This window comes from Platichthys flesus, chromosome 1, assembly GCF_949316205.1.
Source record: "Platichthys flesus chromosome 1, fPlaFle2.1, whole genome shotgun sequence".
NCBI classification, from domain to species: domain Eukaryota; kingdom Metazoa; phylum Chordata; class Actinopteri; order Pleuronectiformes; family Pleuronectidae; genus Platichthys; species Platichthys flesus.
The window spans coordinates 19,263,266-19,282,145 of record NC_084945.1 but is presented as its reverse complement, the minus strand read 5'-3'; the positions used below and the strand labels follow the sequence as shown (position 1 = coordinate 19,282,145).

General features: G+C 41.4%; 2 protein-coding genes across 3 annotated transcripts in view; one reads left to right on the top strand and one right to left on the bottom strand.

Annotated features, from left to right (window-relative positions):
* Positions 1–757: 757 nt before the first annotated feature.
* Positions 758–5,960, top strand: wdr76 (WD repeat domain 76). The gene is made up of 15 exons (XM_062388179.1): positions 758–913; positions 1,132–1,251; positions 1,337–1,468; positions 1,546–1,638; positions 2,417–2,475; positions 2,815–2,932; positions 3,057–3,158; positions 3,370–3,410; positions 3,586–3,739; positions 3,976–4,134; positions 4,316–4,431; positions 4,531–4,629; positions 4,723–4,875; positions 4,967–5,020; positions 5,146–5,960. The coding sequence occupies exons 1-15, from the start codon at positions 866–868 to the stop codon at positions 5,399–5,401; spliced, it is 1,704 nt and encodes a 567-aa protein (XP_062244163.1). The 5' UTR covers positions 758–865; the 3' UTR covers positions 5,402–5,960.
* Positions 5,961–6,379: 419 nt separating this feature from the next.
* LOC133953957 (FERM domain-containing protein 5-like) overlaps positions 6,380–18,880 on the bottom strand; it is a 64,865-nt gene continuing 52,364 nt past the window's right edge. For both annotated transcript variants that reach the window (XM_062388157.1, XM_062388165.1), the window contains 8 exons: positions 16,515–16,602; positions 16,215–16,303; positions 14,991–15,054; positions 14,438–14,529; positions 14,264–14,338; positions 14,033–14,101; positions 13,830–13,936; positions 6,380–10,533 (listed from right to left, as the gene is read on the bottom strand). In XM_062388157.1, coding sequence (XP_062244141.1) covers positions 9,944–10,533; positions 13,830–13,936; positions 14,033–14,101; positions 14,264–14,338; positions 14,438–14,529; positions 14,991–15,054; positions 16,215–16,303; positions 16,515–16,602 — 1,174 coding nt within the window. In that variant the 3' untranslated portion in view covers positions 6,380–9,943. The remainder of the gene's footprint in view (positions 10,534–13,829; positions 13,937–14,032; positions 14,102–14,263; positions 14,339–14,437; positions 14,530–14,990; positions 15,055–16,214; positions 16,304–16,514; positions 16,603–18,880) is intronic.

Here is an 18,880-nt window from a genome sequence, read left to right as displayed (position 1 = left end):
GTTTTATTGTGGTAGGAGTAAAGGAAAAAATTAAGCCTATTTGGGTGTATTTTGGGCATATTCGATAAGTGTGTTGCTCATTTGCATATTCAAATTCCTTTTCAAGAAACTTGTAATACAACATTCTTTACTTTTCATGGGTACTTTCATTCTGTAAAGTTTCATTTTGATAGAAGTAAAGGAAAAAAACACCCCCATTGTGGTGTGTTGTTGCCTGGCCTTATTTGCACACATCTCAGATTGATGAGAATTAAACATATTTCCTCAACTAGGATTTCTTAGGACTTTTAGTATGTTGTTCTGGACACCTCGTAGAACTGACCAATGCTGAAAAAAATTGTTTTACAATTAATTCGATTTTTGGATCCAAAATCACTTACTTTGCCTGGTCTAATGGTGCTGGTACAGTTTTAAGGTTAAAATAATAAAATAAATATACAATGTAGTAATGCAAATAGAAATATGAAAATAAAAAAAATGAAATGAAATAAAGTAAAACAGCAGCATTTAATGATGCTTCAGCTCAGAAATCATTTTCAGGATTTTTGTCCGTCCTGTAATTCTTCAACCTCACTGCCTCACTCTGCCAGAAGATGGCGACATCGCTCTCCGCGGCTCTGCGGAAGCACACTTGAGGTGTCAATCAAATATCCAAGGCGTTCTTTGGCTGTTAACAGAAGAGACCGAACCCCCTTTACGTCGACGTATAACCTTCAAACCAATGACCTGCAGTGAGGGGGAGGGACTGGTTACCAAACATTGGGCTCGTGTGGCGCCAACTGAGCTCAGTGATCAGCTGAGAGGTTCGAACCGGGACCTGCTCGTGTAAGTGAAGAGGACCAAGCGTTCCCGACTCAATAACAAGATGTCGACAACACGAGCTAAACGTCCAGCTGCGATGAGGGTGTTAATGGTGAGTTTATAACTATTTTAATGGTTCGTTTATAACTCTTTTAATGGTTCTTTATCGGAACCTGCAACTGTAACCATTAAGAGCTGGATAACTTCTACGTCCTCTGCGTCGGGGGGTCGAGTAATATTTGATGTCCAGTGTGTTGTGAGTCTCTCTGAAAGTTGCACGTGTTAGTAGTTTAGCAGGTAGGTGGCTGTTTGACAGAGCTCATGTTTCAGGAGAGGATTCCCCTGGATCTCCAGGGTCCAGTCCGAAGATCCTCTCGAGCTGTCGTGCCTCCTAAACGCCTCCAGGTCTCTCCTGATCTACCACCAGCGGTCACAGTCAACAAGAAGCAGGTGAGGAGACACCGAACCAACACGTAGAGACAGGAACGGGTCCTCTGTTTGGCTTTCTGTTAATATGGCCACGTTTTCACGGCAGAAAACCAAAGAGCGCAATGATGAGAACATTCCGAATAAGACGCAGGAACCGGAGGAGGAGGAAGAGGAGGAGGAGGATGAAGAGGAAGAGGAGGAGGAGGAGGAGGAGGAGGAAACTAGTGAGCGTCAGTCGGTGAGTGTGAACCCTGCACTACGGATCATACTCATGTTTGTGGAAGGACAGAACACGAGTGTTTTTGTGTCACACAGAGTGGACAACAGGGACTGTCTGTGTATGAGCTGGAGCGTCTGGAGAACATCCGACAGAACCAGGCCTTCATGTCCTCCATCAACCTGTTCCAGGTAGATACACACAGGAGCTGGACTCTGTGCCGCAGCATGTCCGGGTCTCAGCAAACATGAGGATGAGTCCAGCAGTGATATAAACTGGAAGATCCGCTGTAACTGACACGGAGTCTCATTCTAACATAAACAGTCAGAGCAGCTTTCACCAACCGTACAGACTGTTGCAATATGTGAAAACTATTCCAAGTAAGTTTCCATTAAGCATTTTCAGGATCATATTTATGTATGAATTGTGTTCTTTTATTAATATAATATAAATCAGTTATGTACTTTTATTGTTTACAGTCTCACATAATTATATTCTCACTATTTAATTGATATTGTTATTTCCAAGCATTGATTCCATATTCACTTCGTATACTCTTTACATTCTTCTTTTCACATATACACGTTCACTTTTTTCTTTGAATTATATTGTTTTGAGTCTATTGTTCTTTCATACTGTTACTGCAGTATTGGAGCAAGCTAGCTCAGGAATTTCTTTGGTGATGGATACTTTATCTCATATCACCAAGCCCCTCCCTTCTTCACGCTGTGTTAGAAAGGAGGCCTTGCATCAACCTAGAGTATTAGCGGCAGAATGCTGTCTGTTGTTTAAGCTTTTTGCATATTCAGTGAAGCGAGGTCGACTTAACAGTTGTGTGCAAAATTGATAGGATGTGGCTGTTTGTGTATTTTGATCGGATGGATACACTGATTTTTGTTTTTTTTTACAGCCATCTTGTGACACTGAACAGATAGGATTTGTTTTAACTGTTCATGTCTTTGTCTAAAGGCCACTGACGAGTTCAAGCAGTTGTCCCGACCAAAAGCATCGCAGAGGGGTCTCATGAGGTATCTATGGACGACTGATAGTTACTGCTCTTAATTTTTTTCCGGTGGGGTTGCATGTATGCTGAGCTGTAAAAACTGCTGAGCTGAGCTGTCACAAGGCATTTTAATAATTGTGTTGACGACTAAGAAATGTACAGACGTTGAAAGCAAATTTGTTGCTGCATCCTCTTAAATATGAGGATTTGTTTCATTTCTCCTAATATAAACTTAGTGAACTTAATACCACGGAGCGTTGATCATCTGTTTGTTTTTTTGACAGATTTACTTCAGACTGTTTGTTAGTTTCAAACATTAAAGATCAGATTCTAGGTCAGGAAAATATCTTGCTGTTTCTGGCAGGTCAAACACGGCTGCAAAAGAAGTGCTGCCCCCTCGAAAATCCCTTCGTCTCCAAAACAAAGATGCAGAGATCAGGACACTTCCCCCTGAACCCACAGGGAAAACAATCTATAGAGAGGTAAAGCCACACATAAATAACCATTTAGACGTAGATAGTTATCTCTGAATTCATACTGCTCCACGGCTGCCTGCCTGTCTGTCATCTCTTTGGCTTGTTGCTCACTAGTTTACTTGTTTTAAAGTCTCCGACAGTTAAGAAGCCTACTGGTCCTCTGCCCATGGATCCACTCAACACGGAGGAAGGATGCAAGCTGCCATCGCAACTTCTTGAAATCTGCTCAGAGGTAGGAGACCAACAACCAGAGGAAGTCTTTGAAGTGATACAACTAAGTTTATATCACTGCAAAGGCTGTTTCAGTTTCCCCACAAATTTGAAACTTCCTCCCTTTATATAGTTAATATATGCAGTGCTGTTAATCTGTGATACATCCAGCTGTTGTTTAGTTCTGCGGCTTGTAAAGTAATTAATTGTTAAAATTGCTTTTCTTTTCATAGAACTCAATGGAGGAAAGAAAAGTTGAGCTTGATCTGGAAAAGTAAGTTATGGAATTTTGGTTCCACTCAGTTTCAGCTAATCAGTCATTTGTTAAAGAGATGACTGCTCCCAGTGCTCCACTTCTGGCAACATATCTTTTTGAGTTGTATATTGATAAATGTAATTTTTTTTTACAAACATATGTAACATAACTCTATCTCGGTGTGTTGATGTAGTTACGGCTCGACTCTGAAGAAAATGAAGCTGGCTGGGGAGAGAGTGACCAAAGTGGTGAAGGATCGAATCTTCTCTGCTGCGTTCCACCCCTCCAGCAGCAGCCTGCTGATGGCCGCAGGAGACAAGTGGGGGAAAGTTGGCCTGTGGACGTTGGTAGGTTTTAGTTTTCTGCTCTGATTTTGAAGATGGATATTTGACCACCAGACGGCAGCATGCATGCTTAAATACATCCTCCGATCAACAGGCCTTGACTGTTGAACCTGCACAGTGAGAACAGCGTTTTGAAATGAAAAGCACACAACACATTGATTTCCTGGATTTTAAATGTCCCAACTCTTCGATATCATTTTATGTAATCTACATTTTGTGCACGTCTATATTCCGTATAGGGTGCTGATTGGGGAGATGATGGCGTGCTGCTCTTTCAGCCTCACACTGGTCCAGTTGCCTGTATGGCGTTCTCCAGGGCTCAGGCATCCCAGCTGCTGAGTCTCAGCTACGACGGGTCCCTTCGCTGTATGGATATAGAGAAAGCGGTCTTTGACGACGTGAGATAATTCTGTTTAAATAAATTAGTTTTCTTTTAAGTACATTTTGTAGCAGTTGTAAAGTACAGTGATCGAATGCAACAATTTATGGAGATAAAAAAATAAGATAATCTGTGCAGCACTTTCAGTCTAGAGTTGAGCGACTAACATTAGATGTGTGTATGTGTGTTTATTGTTCCAGGTCTATGGCATTAATCATGGCCTGAAAACCTTTGACTTCATGTCTCATGACTGTTTGACGCTAGTTGTCGGAGCCTGGTATGGAGATGTTGCCATCATTGACAGGCGGACCCCAGGGTAACACATTATTGACGTTTTTTTTTTAACTCTTTCCATGATGTTGAGGAATAGCAGTATGGATTAACTGATGAGCACCGGTTATTTAATTATTTGCAGAAACTCCTCTGAGTCCGTCCACTCACTGGACCCAAAGAGCCTGCGTTGTGTCAGTGTCCACCCTGTGCAGAAGCACTACTTTGCCGTGGCAGAAAGCAAGTATGGCTGAATACCGACTTTAATTAAAATTTTTATTTAAAATCTTCTGTCAGTCTGTCGTTTCTGATGTTGATGTTTTAATCTTGTCTACAGGACAGTGAGTATTTACGACAGCAGATCCCTGAAGAAAACGAAATGCCAGGCAGTCTCCCAGCTGCACGGCCACTCATTGAGCATATCCAGCGCTTATTTCTCCCCTAACACGGGGAACAGAGTTCTCACTTCCTGTATGGATAACCACATAAGGTGCAGCCACCTCAGCACTTTGAAAAATTGTGATCTATTTGCAGGTCAATTTTTCTATCCCAGCTCAATGTGTCCTCTCTTTTTATCACAGAATATATGACACATCTGCAATGACCACACAATCTCCTTTGTTGAAAAAGATCGGGTACGTCTGAACTTGGGACAGTTGTTAATTCACCTACTTCATGCTATGTCCTGATTTTTTTCTTTTATGTGTTTTCATACCTGTGTAACCTCAAATTGCTGACAACCTGTCCTCTCAATTTTCAGACATAACATGCACACAGGCCGCTGGCTGACCAAACTATCAGCAGTGTGGGACCCCAAACAGGAAGACTGCTTTGTTGTGGGCAGCATGATGAGGCCTCGGAGGGTAGAGGTGTTCCACGAAGGTGGGCGGCTTCAGCACACATTCAGTGACGATGACCACCTTACCACAGTGCTGTCCGTCACTGCTTTCCACCCCACTAGGAACGCCCTCCTGGGGGCCAACGCGTCAGGCCGCCTGCACCTCTTCTCTGACTGAGACCAAAACATGTTTGACCATCACCTTCATTTGCCTTTCTCCGGCGTTCTCTGGGTTCTTTTCAACTTTAATTTAACACTCTGCCTCAAAGTGTTCTTAATGGTCCCTCTACCAGTGCTTAATATGGAGAGGATGTGTTAATCCTTAGTTACAGTGATTTTTCAACGGCCACAAAAAGCTCAGTTTTGTTCCAGATGTGTCAGATATACAGCTGTACTTCCCGCTAACAGCTGTTTATCTTCCTTCCTCTCCCTACTCCTGAGGAGACTCGGCCCGTTTGAGGTCATCTTCACGTCTCCTGAACTTTTCATCTTCATGTGATTCTGCTGTTTTTTTTTTTATTTGTTTTATTTAATGTCACACACGTGATCATTCAATGTATTTAGCCTCTAAAAATACACTTAATGCAGATCAAACCGTTGAATCAACAATATATAAAAAGGCAATGGATAATGTACAGACCATGAAGGTGACTGAACATGGGTTTTGAGAAGTTGGTTGTTTTTGTTGTTATATTGTTTTTTTGTGTTACTTTTGAAGCAGAAACAATAAATATGTTTAAAAAATAATCTCGGTTCGTCTCTGCAGCGGTACTATCGTCGGCTCCTGAAGATGGCAGCATTGTAACATAAAACGTCTGTGTGTGTGTGTGTGTTCCTGCACTTATTGCTTAGCGAGGACCATTTTAAGCAGAGTCCCAACAGAGCTGCTCCTCACTTCTTCAAAGGGCTGTTATAGGGTGCAGACTTGGGTTTAGGTTTATGGAAGGCATTTAGCTTGGATGGTTTGGGTTGGGATAAGGAGCAAGGGAATGCATTACGCCAATGAGTGTCCTCTCTAAAATAGACATACAAATGTGTGTGTGAGAGAGAGAGAGATCAGGGACACAGAAAAGCCTCAGAAGGAACTATGTTATGCTGTCGATCATTTCCTCTGTGAATTCAACATTGAGCCTGTAGCCACAGTGACTGCTGGATGTCAAGAATAGATTACATTTATTCATAAATCGAGGACACCAGTTTTCAGTCATTGGTGGAAAGAAGCAGCCTTGTTGGAGGTAATAAAAGCAGACCACATGGTTACAGAGACATGTCCATGTGTGGGACCATGGTACAGGGAGCAGCTGACAGTAAGACCACATCGGAGACATTATTCCTGTTCACATTGTTCGGTAAAGCATCAGAGCTGTCACCCTTTTTTAAATGTGTGGTTCAGGGGATCAGAAAACCGTCAAAGCAATACAAAAAAATGTAACTACATCACACAAAGAAAGAGTCAGGTAGTTGAGTACGCTACTTATGCTGTTTTTGAAATGGCCAAAAATACAAACCGCTTTGCTTTCACTGGCAAAACCTAATTGGAATCATGTGAAAATGATTTACTGTCAGGTGTTGAGTTCATTTACATGTATTTTCACACAATTCATCTACAGAGAGCAGATCTAGGATTAGGCAATGACCAAACAGGATTTACATGACAAGTTTCTTTTTTTAGAACAATTGATACTTTGGAGGAAAATATCTGTGCACCACAGAGCCTCAGCCAACATTGTTCCCCTCACACGTACATTTACAGGCTGTTCCAGCTTCTCAACAAGATTCCAGACATTTAGCATGTCCGGCAGACAGAGACAAACAGTGGTTTGCAATTCATTATTATTGGTTTTCATTATTACATTACCCCTCATTTATTATTTTTCATTTATTGCTCAAATTATGCTGTATTATTCTCATACACATGGACATAAAATTAGATTTTCAAATTAAAATAAATAAACAAGGTAAAAAGCAAAATTTCTTTCACTTAAATTAAAAACCATAAAGCACCATCTTAAATAAAAGTAAATTCATCAGGAAAGTTTACAATCACCTGCAAAATATGGTTTTCTATTAAAATTAAATATATCAGGCAATAATTCCTATAGCTCCTACATTCCTACAACTGTATAGAAATAACATTAATATTAATAATAATAACACAGGGACTTTCACATAGTATTGTTTTCATGTAACGTTTAGCCTGTGGAGGTTTTTAGATTTTAATATTATTACTGTCACTTTCCAAACCGCCCTTGGACGTACTGAACCCTGCAGCCAATCACAACCCAAAACCACTCCTCTTGTTGCATGAATAATATATCCATATTCTTGTTAATCTGAATTACCACTGTCACATACATACATATACCTACACACTGTATATCCTGATGAAGCAGCCACAGGTTTGTTGAAGTTAACGGTCACAAACTGACTTGTGGTTTCCCAGTATGCTGTTAGTCGCTCTGGGCTGTAGGCTAACATGTGAAGCAACAGAATAAGGCTGGAGAAGCACGGCAGACTATCAGAGTTCCCATCTGTTGACACAAACAGACAACAGAGGTTTCTTTGGTAGGTACGACGATGAAGATTGAAGTAAACATGATTTATCTTAGGCTCTCTTGTTAGGCCGGTGCAGGGCTGAAAACCGGTTATCCACACTTTAAAAATAACTCTTCAAAGTCCATTTAATGTCACTGTGAGGATATCTGTGCTCACAAGACATCAGTTTGTACAAAAACATGATTTAAATAAATTCTGTCTTTAGACAGTCACTTATATATGACTGTATGAATGTAACGGATCAGGCTAAACTCAAATGGAACTTGGGTCTTGAATAAAACAAAAAATTAGTACAATTGCCTCTAAACTCTCTACTCTGGTAAAATAGTTGTAATCTGAGCAGTTACAAAGGTCAAACAAGGTCAGATTAACCATAATGGAAAAATATTTCATTTTAACAGCATAGCACATCAAGATTAACTCCTTCTACGGAATCAAAGAGCTAACCAAACACTTCACTATCACTACAGTGCTAGCTCACATAGCTCCATCCCTTTTACAACTACTGTTAAAATAACGACAGCAAAGTGACAGCTGCTCCTTAAACACACGATTGTAGTTATTATCATTATTTGACTGCTACTTAATAAAATCAGGAAACCTACCATTTCTGTTACTTATATACTTACAAAGGCTAATTTTATGATCGTTGGACAATGACAGTGTATTGGTGATCTGAACAAAATAAAGTCTTAACGTTCACAAACAATAGGGCCTTAACACATCTCACAAACAATAGGGCCTCCCATCGTGTTTGGTGCTCGGGCCCTAATAAAGCCACAATTAAAAAAAAAGAAAATGATACTAGGCTTCTAACAAGGCAGCATCGTAGACTGTATACAAAGATGGACGACATGACAGCTGCCAAAAGTGAAGCCAAATCACCTTAGTAGCCTCCTTGTGGCTGGCTGCATGTTTAACATGTATCCTTATGTATTGAATTTAAACTTCAAATATGGAAAAGTCATGCTTATCCTCAACTATCCTTTTTTTAAGAAAAACGTGTCAGATATTTGATTGAAATAAAACAGGGGAAACATCACCACTGACAGCTGAGACTTACTTGTGTTTAGTCGGGCATGTGTATTATCTGAACTCTGATACCACAGTGCAGCACCACAATAGAGACACTGCAGACTCTGGCTCCATTGCCAAAAAGTGAAGGATGGCAGCAACCGTATCCAAGATATTTTGGCTTCATTTTTGCACAACAGGAACAAATGGAGACAAATCATCCATCTTTATATTCAATCTATGGGAAGCACCGAAATCTCTCCAGGGTCAAATAGCTAATGCAACAAAATGTCATATGCCAGAATTGTCGTTGATTACCACATCAGATGAATTAGGGAAAGTTGTCAATTACTTTATAGTACGTTACATTATCTTTGCTCTACACAGCAGATTCCACACATCGGTCTAAAAATTATAAAGAAAAAAATATAATATTTGCGAATATTATTTTACTTGATCTACATTCACAAAGTGCTGCTCAGATTTGCTCACGCTCTCTTTAACACACACACACACACACAAACACACACACACACACACAACCCAGGTTCCTGGTACAGCTCCAAACAGCAGTTCTCAGTCTTAGAAGTGACTATAACAACATTTAATCATCACAAATGTTGTTGTTGGCTTTGAAATGAATTGACAAGATGAGCTATACCGCACCCTCGTCCCGTCGCCTTCTCTCTAAACTTTAAAGACAACAAAATATGCAGGTCAACAGAATGCACAGCCCAACACATCAAATTCGGACAACAATAATGTCACAACACATGAATGATACAAAAATAAAGGCAACTGTTATCGGTGGTGGATAGGGTGAAGTCTGTCAGACTTGCTTGTCCCTTTCAGTGTTTAAATTAAACCCTGTTGCTGTGACTTTGTGTAAAAATGATAAGAATAAATAATTTCCGAAAAATATGATTTACTTTCCTCGCAGTGATGGTCGAACAAGGCTATTAAGGGGACAGGCCATGGTTCTGTGATAGAAACTCCTTCCTCGGTAGAAGCTGAGTCCATGGTGGAAACATGGCTGCCACACTTTTCCTTTGCCCTCCTCTCACCGTCTTTCCTGACGGTCTGTGGTACATGTCCCATCTCAGTGGAGGCCTGTGTTGTGTCCTTCAGTCTCTGCATCCTTCAGTTCTCCTCACTGACTGACAAGGAAACCTCCCATCCAACGTAACTTACAGGCGAACCAGCGCCGCAGAGGGCAGAAGTATTCAAAGTGGAACTGCTGGAATTCAGGTGTCTTGCGGATGTCTCTCAGGAAGGCTATGTCCAGGTCGGACTCAGTCAGCATGATGAGGAGCAGCAGCAGAGCGAACAGCAATCCTATAGTGACCAGAAATAGACGTAACACGCTCAGGACAAACTTGTTCAGCTCCTCTGCGTCGCTGGGTGGCGACGGCCGGCTCCTGACCATACGCAACGCTCTCCTGCCGGGCCCGAACTCTGCCGCCTGCTCTTTCTTCGATGTTCCCGCCTTTGCCTCCTGCTCCTCGTCGTTGCTGCAGGTCGATCCGTTGAGGTTACGAGCCGATGGCATCTCTGCGTGGTGTTCAGCCACAGGCGTGGGCAGCATGCTGTCCGAGGGGCTGTAGGCCTCGTCGGAGATGACTGCTGAGGTGCTCGCCTCGCTGCCGTCTATCAGCTGGCGCCGGGAGTACATGAAGGAGTCCCCGTGGGACACAGAGCGCACAGGCGTAGAGTGGGCGCTGTCTCGAAGGGACTCCAAACCTGAAAACCAACAGCAGAGGGTTCATGATAGATTATCTGACATGACTCTGAAAACCAAAGTGGAAATAAATGAGGTTAAAGAGATTATCCCCACCCTCAGACATGGAGGAAACCAACCGTACCATAAGAGAATGGCACTCAGTAGAGCACGTGGCTCCGCTAAGGCCTGACAGTCCTCTTCCATTCATTCACACCTTATTCCATTCATTCACACCTTAAGCAGATCATAAAATCCTTGTTGCGATCGCTTTTCATCAAGATCCATTTTGTATTCTCCAGGAAATCGATGAAAATGACTAAAGAGCCAAAAGAGTAAAATAGTGAATTTCAGATTTTCCAGATCCAGACCAAATTTGAATGGATTCCTTCCTGATCCATGTCCCATCGTTTCTACAAGCTCATGAGTTTTTGTGTTACCCTGCAGAGAAACCAACAGACCCTCCCACGCAAATGGTTGAAAACACAACCTACTTTCAGAAGTTACAATTCATTTGAAGGAAATCGATTCACACAATTTATTTCATATCATCTATTCAAACCTAACATTTATTACTGGAACAAATTCACCAAAGCACCTTTTCTTCCGATATTAGACTCTGTCTTTGCACGTCAAACCATAGTTTACTTTTCCATTTTCTATTCAGTAAACTCGAAGAGCATGTCCTTGTTTTTGAAGCAACTTTAAAACCATTTTCACTTTTCATTTTATTATTTCCAAAGTGAGATTCACTCAGCCCTTATGATTCAGAGACGGGTTTGCTGCACTGCCAGAGCATCAGGAACACTGTGTTCACTGTGCCAACATTTATTTTTCGTTTAAATGGCCAGAGGGGAAGAAGGATTTCGTTTTAAATGACTAACTTGTCATTGCCTATTCTTAAGAAACTGATCAAATTGTCCCATCATATAATGAAATACTCAACTCTGACCTTCACTTGATCCTAATCTTCCCTAGAAGCTGTTATCACAACATATATCATCTCAAGAAACTTTGCATAGCCAGATCAAGACCGTACAAATCTTATTGTATAGTTCCACAATTTGATGTGATACTAACGGAATACCATAGAAACAAACCTTTGAAATGCACTATTTGAAATCTTTGAATCACTGTTTCCTTATTTTTAACAGAAACAGTTTTCCCAGCTGGTCTTTTCAATCCTATTCACAACCATTCATAGCTGTTTACCTGCTGGCTGGCAGCCTTGGAGATGGGGTGGGACAGTGAGCCTGGAAGGGGTCCTGGAGCTCTGTCCCACTCCAGAGCCTGAGCCTGAGCTCAAGGATCCCCCAGGGAGAGCAGGGACGATCGGGAGAACCCCCAGGGCCTTGCCCAAGAGCCGGGGTCCCATAGACAGCACGCGCACAGTCACATCTCGGTAACAATGGTTGATCATGCGCAGGTGAACGTTCACCTTGGTCCTGATCCGGATCAGACACTTCACCATGGTGCAAAAGGAGCAACAAACACCAGCGGAACCTTAGCTGCCTTCCAACCCACTGCTCTTTTACTTTCTTCTTTATCTCTGTGTTACAACTGTTTCTCTGCTCGTTCCTCCCACCACCTCACCACAGCCACGTCGGCAGGCAGCCAGGCTAAGCAGCACCCCCTCCTCCCATAGGCAGGCCGACAGCCAAAGAGACACAGAGAGACGGACAGAGACTGAAAGACAAGGCACAGGAATGTGTTCTACTTGGGCCACAGTTCAACCCCGTGCCCCCTCCTGCTGTCAGCTGTGACACACACAGCATGGCCGCTGACAGCAGGAGCTATTTTCAGCCAGAGATGATATTACCAGTGGACATACCAGCACAGACAGAGCAACCGGACAAAGCACAGGGGTTCCTGCTCTCTGTGTCAATGACAAGAGGGGCCACTGTGACTTAATACCCGTTTTGATCTAATTGTAAACAAACTTAAAGTCCATTTTGTTTTATTCAGGCTATTAAATCATCAGCAAACTGACTCACAGTGGCAGCCCTGGTAAAAGGTTAATGGCCTGTTGTTGGAAAGAGGGTAGAATAAGTGCCCTTTATGAACTGACAGCATGACTTTCTCATGTCAAAATAATGCCTGAGGCCACAGGCTGACGGGTGCTACTCAGCCTGTGTGAGTATGTGTGTGTGTGTGTGTGTGTGTATGTGTGTGTGTGTGTGTGTGTGTATGTATGCGTGTGTGTTTTTTTGGGTGTTTCAGAAGGCAACATTGCCCAGAGAGAATGAGGGAGAAAAAGTTTCAGATTTTGTGAGTTAATAGCCGAGAAATATTTGCACTGTAGGTGTTAATTCCACTGCAGATCAAATCACATGGAAGAAAAAGTTTATTCCCCGACACTGCTGCATGTGTGTGTGTGTGTGTGTGGGGGGGGGGGGGGCAGTTGCCAGGGGTTACGATAACACACACTAAAGGCAACAAACAACAACCTCACAGTGCATTGATGGCAAATTTAATTCAATATCCGTTACTTTAGTTTTTACCAATGCCTGGTAAATAAGATTAGCTGGGAGCCCTCAGTTTAGTGTTTTTCTGACTTTTGTTTTAAAATATAAATAAAAAATACACATATTACGCCAGCTGTAACACCTGAGCTCTAGATAATGCAATTACCTGTGAGAGAATTTTGAACAAGGAAAAGAGCCCGGGGCCGCAGCCAAGAGCCAGAGTCCCAGAGACAACATGTAGGCTCAACCTTAACATCTCAATAACAGTGGTTTCTCAATGGTTAAGATATCTAACAGCAGCAGCGTTCAGTCAGGACAAGCAACCGTCTCAACTAGTTGTATTAGAAAGGAGAATGTTTCGAATCAATCAGAACAAAGTGTGATATCACTCCTCGTATTTCAGAACAGCTTTCTGTCCCATACAGGATCTTATATTCTACTGCCCACCTGTGGCAGCAGCAGGCTATTGTCTGACTGCCAGTCTTGTGTCTGCCATTTCTGCCGTTTTCATGGGCGGGGCTGTGACCTGTTGACTAAAGCCGGGGCTTTTCAAGCAGAGGACAAAGCAGGATCTTTTGAACTTTTGCACATGTGCATGGTGGATAGTTCTGGGATCTTAACGGGTGACTATAGGTATAGCTACAGATGCATGTGCTTCAAGCTGCCATAATTTATGATATGGTACGGAGATTATTACAGATGTGCAGATATGTTTGGAAACTGTACTCACACATTACAATATGACTTCCTAAGCGTTAAGATGCCATGCATTTTGAATGTTCAACCAGACTTAAGTTTTTATCTAGTCTTGTATCTGTGTGTGTATGTTTTGTGTGTGTGCGTGTGTGCTCTACCTTCCATGATGGAGATGTGCACAGCTCTACGTCGGGTCCTAGGTACACTGGTCAAACGAGGGCCGTGGGTGATGGACGGACAGCTCCTACTTGGTACCATGCCAGCCCTAAATAACAGAAACACATGCATGTGGGACTCTTGGATACAAGAGGGTTTGAAATGTATGAATAATTCCTTACAAATATGAAGATTGACATCTTACCTGTGGATCTCAGGAGGGTCTCTTTTAATTTTGGCACTTTGTTCCATTACCTCCTTTGCAACTTTTCCACTGAGAAAACAAAGTATCTTGTGATCATACAGATTTATACAAAACAAGCGATTTCAACACACAGAATATTTGCACAGCTCTGTGAAAATGTATACAGAAAGTTGTCAGTATGTAAACATGTAGTATTTCTGGATTGTTCAATGATAAAGTCCTGTTTGATACCTGTATCTGAAGCGACTCCCCTTGAAGAAGAGATTACTACTGGACACAGTTCGGACTTGACTCGACTTATCCAGCCTGTTAGTGATATGGGGAGAAAAATCATGAATTCAATCATAAACTGGAACAAAGTTAAAACCTCTCAGAAGTCAATGTTTAGCGGGTGGTGCGTCTCACTTGAAGAAGGCCTGATTCTCGACTCCACACTTCCACAGATGCTTACAGGCCTCAGGTGTCGGTGCAAAGTAAGTCAGTATGATCTTCTTATCCTGCAACAAGTCCAGCACATGAATCCATATGTACAATACATGTGTTTGACTGAACAAAATATTAAGACACTTTTCTGATACTGATGGATGTTAAGATTATTTTAATTAAAGCTCCTAAATCCTTCTTTTAAATTGAAATTTCCTCCGTGTAAAGAGAAAATGTATGTAGCCCTCCCTGACATTTAAACTCTCAGACTTACTGAGCTCTTTGATACAAGGTATAATCACTCTTTAAGAATTTGCAGAATATACAGTATATTAGGCAACTCCCACACTCTGCTTTAACACACAGCTAAATCACTTTTTTGTCCAATCATTTCCTAGTTACCTCTCTATAAAGGACAGATTACTTTAGCTCCCAGCAACAGTGTCTTCGTGCATTAAACAAGGCCACAGTCATTTAACTTCCTGAGCTCCACAGGCCAGAAAAGGCAGCAATTCAATAATGCATGCACGCCTACCTCCTTCTGATTTGCATATATGTGGAATGTCTTTGCTTCGAACTTGAGTTTGGTCACCTCCTCCCTGATATAGAAGAAGAAAATTATGACAAATGGAAACATGATGAAAAAGTCAAATTAAAGGAAGGCAGAAGATGAAGGAGGAGCAGAAACAAAATCAACGAGAGCGGCGGAGGCAGAGAGGGAAGAGAGAGAAGGGCGCAACAGAGAGTTGAGAAAAGGTGCTAAATTATTCATTTTGGCTGGAGGCACATTAATAAACCCAACAGTCGTTCATTTCAGAGAAGAAAAGTCAAAACACATTGATTAAAGAATATTACAAGAATCACAAATTACAAGAATAACCTACAAGTGATGAAAAAAAAGATTTCTACAACAACACGCCTCGGAGTCTGAAAACATGAGCGTCACAGCTTGTCGACTCAGTCGTCTTGAAAAGGTGACTCATATTCCACTTTTTCGTTCACTCTCATTTGATCAACACAAAGATACGTTTTCAGACAAATGTTCATCTGGCTGCATGAAGCCATCATCACGACACAATGATTAAGGCCAAATCATTTTTAACTCACAGCAGTGTTCCTGGCATACTTGTTCGAGTAAAAGCTCCAAGTCCGTTTTGGGATTTTTTTGGCTCATAGATATGGGGCTCAGAATCAATCAAATATATTTGATCAAAATAAATTAGTTTCACGTATACATTTTCAGATCATAGATCTATTTTTATTCTTACACAACATTTCACACAAGACATTAGGCCTCCCAGACATTTTATAAAATGACGGATTAGGTTTAATCTATTGGGAGATTTGACTAAAGTGGGAAATAGGAAGAATCTAAATCCTAAAGACAATGAAAAAACATTACAACAGTAATAATTTGGATTTCATTTAAATGGGATTAAGCCTAAGGAGCTGTTTGAATAGATTTTAAGATATTCTTGTTCTGGCACCTAAAATAACACTGTCTGAAGCATGTCTGTTATTTTGAAGTGAGTATAGCTGATCTATAGGATTTAAAGCAGGAAGGAATCCTAATTTGTGGATATAAGGACAGTTAATATGCTGTTTAATTGTTGTATTTATCCGTTGACACGGCAAGACTGGCTCTCTCTTGTGGCCAGACACAAACACACATGCGTTGACCTTTCACTTAATTATCTAGCGACTAATCTTTCATACATGTTCTCACCATGTCCAGTTATAACTTTTCATCTGAACTCACCAATTGAGTAAATGGACCCTCCTGTTTCCTTGCAGCACAGTGAATCCAAAAGGAGTGAAAGCCAGAAAGGCAGGGTTGCCAGATACATCCTGACAGACAACACACGTCCATAGGTTTTGTTATTGCCGATGCAGAACTTTAAATATTGGTGAGATTAGAATTTTTTTCTAAACGTGTTACATTGATACACTGAAAAAGGAAAGGAAATGATCCACAAAAAATACTTTCAAATTTAAGTCATAAATTTGTTTTTCCTCAGAAGCTTCTAATTACAGAATAGGTTTGTATTACAAAGACCACCTTGCATGGATGAGGGTCCACTCCATATGTCTCCAGCATCTGAGCCTTCTGGAGGAAGTTGAGCTCTGACGTTTCAGGACTCTGACCTCTGGAAATCCATCAAACAAAACAATAAGTCTGTTAATTGGATAGTCACAACCAATCCGTCAGACTCAGGCAGATATGATTGAATAAGTGATTATTCTTAAAATGAAAATAATTTGAAAAATGTCAGTAATAACCTGGAGCACAAGAGAAAACTTGTTAGATCTGCCTAAACGTTCATGATCCAGTGCTTCAGCAGGGTGTGTGTCCCTATAAGAAATAAATCTGAACTCGTAATCTTTGTCTGATAATCAAATATGGTTATTGTGTCAAAAGAATAACACTCAAGCTGTGTCATATTTCAGAGGCCTGTCTGATCCAATCTTTCCCAGAACAGAGACCAAAGCTGTTACTAATGTTCTTAAAGCAGCTGTAGCCAGAAGTTGATACCAACCAAAAGAAATAAAGGATTCAAAATCAGTCTTTTGTCTCTCTAATCCTCACTGAGAATCATATGTGAGTACACTTAATCTCAGCCGAACCGTGTGGGTCTTTAGTTTTGAATTCTGCTAGCCTGGTTATAGTTGAAAAAAGAAAAAGCCTTGATGTTAGGGGGTGGACATGTAACAAAGATAAAGATATCTTAATTTGTATTGATTATTGATCTGGGTCTTTGGACCGCTGGAGGCAAAAGCAGATGCTTACACATCCTGCTGTGACACCAGTCGGACACAAGGATGAGTGCAAGGTCAATATATTTGACTATTTTAATATTTTCCATTTTCATTTGTTCTTAATTCACAGGCTCGATAGCAAAGCAACATCAGTGAACCTGACTGAGCGACCCGAACAGTCGCCTGATAAAAAACTCTGTGTCAAGAGGAGCCTGACACACCAATCGTCCAGGAGACTAATAATACATATTATGCATAAATTTTAGATTTTCATACAGCACCTCTCAAACACCAAGGCCAAGTGCAAAAACATGTTCCCATGGAAGTGTCACGTGGGATGGCCCTACTCTTATGTAGAAGAATCTGTGTGGACTGTGGACCCACCCATCCTGTACCATGGTACTCACATGCTACACCTTTACCATCAGGATTCAGAAAGAAACACTTGTGAAAGTCAAACTTTGACAGCAAATATTTTTGATAAGAAAAACTGCAGCAATATCTTTTTATCGATATCGTGAAACGTTTTTTCTTTGTATTAAATTACTCTGCCAAAGGCATGTTTATGTATCTATCTGTGAGCGCCCTGACCTTGAATACTGTGTGGACTGAGTGTTTGAAAAGCACTCAGTACTTAGAGTATTTGAAATACACAAGCCGGAGACCAAGAAATCAAGGTTTTGATCCGCTTTGCTTAAAGGGGAAATATTATGCCCATTTTGGTTCCTTGGGGTCTCAATGAAATGTCTGTAACATATTTTGGTCAAATTACCACAAGGATAATTTAAAACAGCACCCTTTTTACCCTGTCTAAAACAGCCCTCCTCAGATTGACTTGTTTTAAGTGCCTGTTCCTTTGAAAGCTAACGAGTCAGCAAACCCCCCCCCCCCCCCCCCCCCTGACTCTCCCCCGGCTGACTCTCCTGTCTGAGGGTCCCTTCTCCATCACTCGGAGACTCCCGTGTCTTTCCACGGCGGAGACACGGCCAGGGCCATGGAAGAGAGACTCCCATTCCAGAGTTGTTTTTTTCCAGAGTTTTGGGATCGGCAGACATGCCAGAAACCCAAATGAACGTGTAGAAGCACTACAATAGTGGAAGTTTCATAATATGTCCTTTTAAAAGTCTTAAACACAAACTGACTGTGATTTATTTGTGGAGTGTATTTTGCTCTAAGATGTATAGCAGGAACTGTCAACAACATTCATGAATGCAGGGAGAATGTGTGTGGACCAGTACGTTTTATAGAAGGAACTCCTGTTTACATTCATTAGTTAATCAGCTGGTGTGTCTGTATCATAATGGCTGCCAATGTTCTCTGCAGTGCTGCAGCCAGATGTAGCAGCAGAGTTTACTAACTGACGCCTGATTACAGATGGTGGAGAAAGTACATGGAGAGTGTTGGCTCCTTCTCTGCTCTGCAGTGAGGATTGCACCAACCCAGGCAGCCATCACTGTTGGAAACTACATTTACAAGCCAAAATCCTCCAAGTTTATATGCACAGTAGGGATTATGAATTCACAAGTGAAGACATAGAAAGGGAAGGTAAGTCAGCAGTGTTTCATCTTTCAACACCTTTTACACACAGTCAATGGATCAGGAACATTTGAGTTATACTTCAGAACTCAGACTGGAGGAGCCGGGGGTTCAAACCAACGACCTGCTGGT